Source organism: Myotis lucifugus, unplaced genomic scaffold (assembly GCF_000147115.1).
Source record: "Myotis lucifugus unplaced genomic scaffold, Myoluc2.0 scaffold_895, whole genome shotgun sequence".
In the NCBI taxonomy this organism is placed as follows: domain Eukaryota; kingdom Metazoa; phylum Chordata; class Mammalia; order Chiroptera; family Vespertilionidae; genus Myotis; species Myotis lucifugus.
Window position 1 is genome coordinate 137,023 of NW_005871943.1, and position 4,121 is coordinate 141,143.

The 4,121-nt window shown below is 66.4% G+C and overlaps 1 protein-coding gene across 1 annotated transcript in view; it reads right to left on the reverse strand.

Moving 5' to 3' along the window:
- Positions 1-1,898: 1,898 nt before the first annotated feature.
- LOC102438598 (guanine nucleotide-binding protein G(o) subunit alpha-like) overlaps positions 1,899-4,121 on the reverse strand; it is a 24,788-nt gene continuing 22,565 nt past the window's right edge. The window contains exons 6-7 of the mRNA XM_023747509.1: positions 3,859-4,012; positions 1,899-2,422 (exon numbers count right to left, since the gene is read on the reverse strand). Coding sequence (XP_023603277.1) covers positions 2,235-2,422; positions 3,859-4,012 — 342 coding nt within the window. The 3' untranslated portion in view covers positions 1,899-2,234. The remainder of the gene's footprint in view (positions 2,423-3,858; positions 4,013-4,121) is intronic.

Genomic DNA, 4,121 nt, shown 5'->3' on the forward strand with positions numbered 1-4,121 from the left:
AGTTCTCTGCACAGGACTAAGCACAGGACCACCCACAGCACGTCACTCACAACATCTCCCCGTCCCCCCGCGACGGAGCCAACACTCAGGTCATCTTCAGCTGTTATGCCCCATGACGGAGCCGTAGGTGACAACGTGGCCTGGCCCGGCGACGCAGAGGACAGCGAGGGGATTTCACCCCCACATCCTCCCCTTCAGGACTTGCCCTGCACAGCCAAGGACACCCTGGTCAGGCCCGGAGGGTCAGAGCACGCAAGCCATGGAGCAGCACATCCGGGAGGGAAAGGCAGCCTGGGGCGAAGGCCATGAATGAAGGCCCAGGCGACCAGCTCCTCCTGATGCTGCCGCTGGGAGGGCGCGGGCGGGAGTGCTCTGACCGCTGTGCTGCGAGGGGGCGGCCGGGAGGGGAGTCCTGGGCCTGGAGAGCCGGTGACTTCCACCTCTAGGACGATGGTGCGGCTCGGCCGGCATCCCCCTTTTTGTCGATTGCTTTTGAGTCTGGGGTCCCAGGGCAGAGGTAGGGGCACAGCTGGCCGCACCCAGGGTGATGATGCCGGGAAATAACTGCTGTGTCTTCCATGTTGGGCAAAACGGCTTCACTGGCCTGGTAGCCTGTGATGGACGGGACATTGAGTCTTTGGCTCCGGGGGCCTGTCCTCTGCCAGGCCCCGGCGGCTGTGCAGGAGCAGCACGAGGGGAAGGAAACCTGGTGGACTTGGGTGGGAGGTGGCTCCTGCAGGCCGGCTGCCCTGGGATTTCCCAGAAGGCTGGGCGACAGCGAGAGAGCCAAGCCAGGGATGGGCTCAGCCAGGGCCCCCGTTCCTGCAGGCACTTGGCACAAGGGACGGCGCTGTGCATCTGCCAGGCACCACCCAGAACCGGGGGCCTGGATGAACCGGGGGCCAGCTCAGAGCTGCTGGCAGTCAGGGGGCGACCCTGGGGGTCCCGGGGTGGCTGGAAGGGCAGAGGCTCGAGGAGGGAGCTGGAACCCTCTCAAGGCGCTCTTCCGATGGGCACACAGGGGCTGCCTGGGCTGCGGGCCATTGGCATCAGCCAACTGAAGTGCCGATTCCGGAGGCCAGCCCAGGCCTGGGTCGCCGGAGGTTCCCCACCCATGCCTACTGAAGCCCCTCCAGAGGTCCGAGGACTCTCTTGGGGGAGGGGGTAGATGGGAGAGCCAGCCTGGGCCCCTGGCAGTGCACACTGCAGGGTGGTGGTCCCGACACCTGCCCTCCTCTGCCCCGGGGGCTGGCGGGACACCAAGACGGAGGGAAGCTGGGGACTGGCCTCAGGGGCTGGGGTCCACCCCCTCCCGCCTTCCCCCTGCACAGCCTCCACCCAGCCCCTGCCCGCTTGAGTGGAATTCGCTGTAACTTCAGAAGGGAGAAGCACAGCAACGAACACCCGGAGCAGCCGCCTGAGACGCGGAGAGGGGGGAAGGCGATGGGTCACCCGGGCCGGCAAGGACACGCGCTACCTCCCCTCGGCATCCCCACCGCCCACCGCTTCCCTGGCCTCGGTCCAGGCACCGCGGGCCTCCAGCCCTCCCACCGTCCACCACATGCCTTTGCAGTCAGTCAGTCTCAGAACCAGAACCTTTTCCAGACCCACGAGGAGACCCGGATGAGGGCTCCCCAAGGGTGTGCATGGAAGGAGGGCCCGGAGAAGGAAGGGCTTGCACCCCAGGGCTGAGATCCAAGGGGGGCGGGGGGAGGAGGAGGCTCACCCAGGCCTGAGCCCTCGGACCCACGCACAGCAGGCCCAGTCCCGGCCTGGCTTTTGATGACGGAGCTGCCCGGACTAGAGAGACCCCAGGAAAAGATGAGCGATGGTTCCCACTGCCCCTCCCCTTCCAGCGCCCCGCCCCATGGCTGCCCCTGCCACCTGCACAACCCTGACATTTCCAGTCTGAGCAACCACGTGCAGGGGTTGCCCAACTGGGGCCCCGATGGCGGCCCTGGCTCCCTCCTGAGGATAAAGCACTTGGCAAGGGAGCTGCAGGCAGGCAGGCAGGGGTGGCCCGCCCCAGGCGCGGCACGGGTACTCGGACCCTGCCCAGCCCGTGTCACCACGTGCTCTGATGTCTGGGGCCGGGCGGCCGTGGACGGTCCCTCCCCCTTCGGTGCCAGCCGCTGTGCTTGCCGGTGCAGAGAGTCTGAGAGGCCCGAGCTCTGGTTCCCGGGGGTGGGGGGCACGGGCCGGGTGGGGTGGCGGGCGGGAGGCCAGGCCGGGGCTCAGTAGAGGCCACAGCCCCGCAGGTTTTTGGCGATGATGACGTCCGTCACGGCGTCAAAGACAAACTGGATGTTGTTGGTGTCGGTGGCGCAGGTGATGTGGGTGTAGATCTCCTTGTGGGCTGACTTGTTCTTGCTCTCGTACTGGGCCTGGATGTAGGCCACGGCTTCCGTGAAGGCGCTGGGGCCTGCGGGAGAAGGCGGGAGGAAGGGGGACAGGTGAGGCGAGGCCACCACCCGGGCCTCCTGGTGACAACAGGAGCAGAAACCCGACGGGGTGAGGGAAATGCAACCGCTCAGCTGCAGACCCTGCAGGCGGGTCCTCTCTGTCTGTGACCCCCCAGCGCCGGCCCCGGTGGGTAGAAACTGTGGTGCCTGTGAGCCACCTTGGCCTCCTTCTCCTCACCCTCGCCTCTCTCAGGCTCACCATCCGGCCCCCGACTTGCTACCTCCCTTGGGGTGTGCACATCTCTCTGCTCCTGGGGGAGCCCAGGCGGAGGGTTCCAGGAGACCAGCCGCTGTTTGGGGGGGAGAACTGGGAGCTTTGCATGGAAGCCCCCCCAGGCTCCAGGAACTGGGGCCCAGGCACGGGCATGGCTGCCAGGACCCTCGGAGGGAGGGCAGGAAGGGGGGCCTGCCCCCGCTGCCTCTCAGGCCACAGCGGAGGTCAGCCATGGCAGGATCCCTGCACTCCCCCCAACTTATAGCTAAGAGGGGGCTGGCTGGGGGTGTGGGGCTGCTGAGTCCCACCCACTTCTGGCTGCACGCGGCTGGGGGCCTGGATGCGGGGCAGTTGGCTTGATCTTGAGGCAGGGGAGGTAGGCCGGGGGCCTGGTCAGGCTGGGGATGCGCACTCACCTCTCTGACCAGGCCCTGGCCATCAGGGAGAGCTGGTGGGCACCTGGGCTGCTCCGGCCACCCGACAGTTAGGTAAACCCATGGCAACATCCTCATCATAGCACCCTCCCCATGGAGGCCCGGTCTCTGCCGCCTGTGCAGCGCCCTCACCTCCAATAGGCCATTAGGGTTTCGTAACCACCGTGTGGGGGGTGTTGTGACCGCTGTTAGTTAGGACCACCATGGTCACAGGAAGAGCAGATGTTTGGTGAGCACTGGCTGTGTGCAGCGGCCAGGCCGAGCGCTCCATGTTCACCAGCTCACGTGGCGCTCCCAGCCGCTCTGCGAGGGAGGGCTGCACAATCACTGTGCTCATCCCCATCGCACAGGCGTGAACACTGAGGCCCCGAGAGGTTCTATAACCTGCTGCGAGTGGCAGAGCCGGGGGCAGGACGCTTGGGCTGCTGGGCTCAGCCCCGTGGCAACCCCCTCATCATGTTGGTGTTGCCCCCTCACTGACCATCTCTGTTTACAGACGACCAAGCCGAGGCTGAGCTCACACAGCCAGGACTCTGGCCCTGCCTCCCCTGACCAGGCTGCTCCACCCCCCACCGCCCCCCGCCTCACTACAGCACATGGGGGGGGGGGTGCAGGGGGCTGCCTTTGGTTTTGTGTTGGCTTCTCCGTGGTTGAGTCCGGCGCACCCTCAGGGCACACACGGGGAGGCTGAGCTCCGGATGGGGGCCTGCTCCCCCGGCGCCCGGCGGCCAGGCTCCTGCGTCCCTACCTGTGTATTCAGGGAAGCAGATGGTCAGCGGGGACTTCTTGATCTTCTCCTCGAACAGGTCCTTCTTGTTGAGAAACAGGATGATGGACGTGTCCGTGAACCACTTGTTGTTGCAGATGCTGTCGAAGAGCTTCAGGGACTCATGCATGCGGTTCTGCAACAGAGCGGAGAGGCGGGTGAGCGCCGGTGCGCGGGCCGACCCACCGCGGCCACCACGAGGAAATGTCCGCCGACGTGGCGGGACGCACCACGAGGGACGGAGA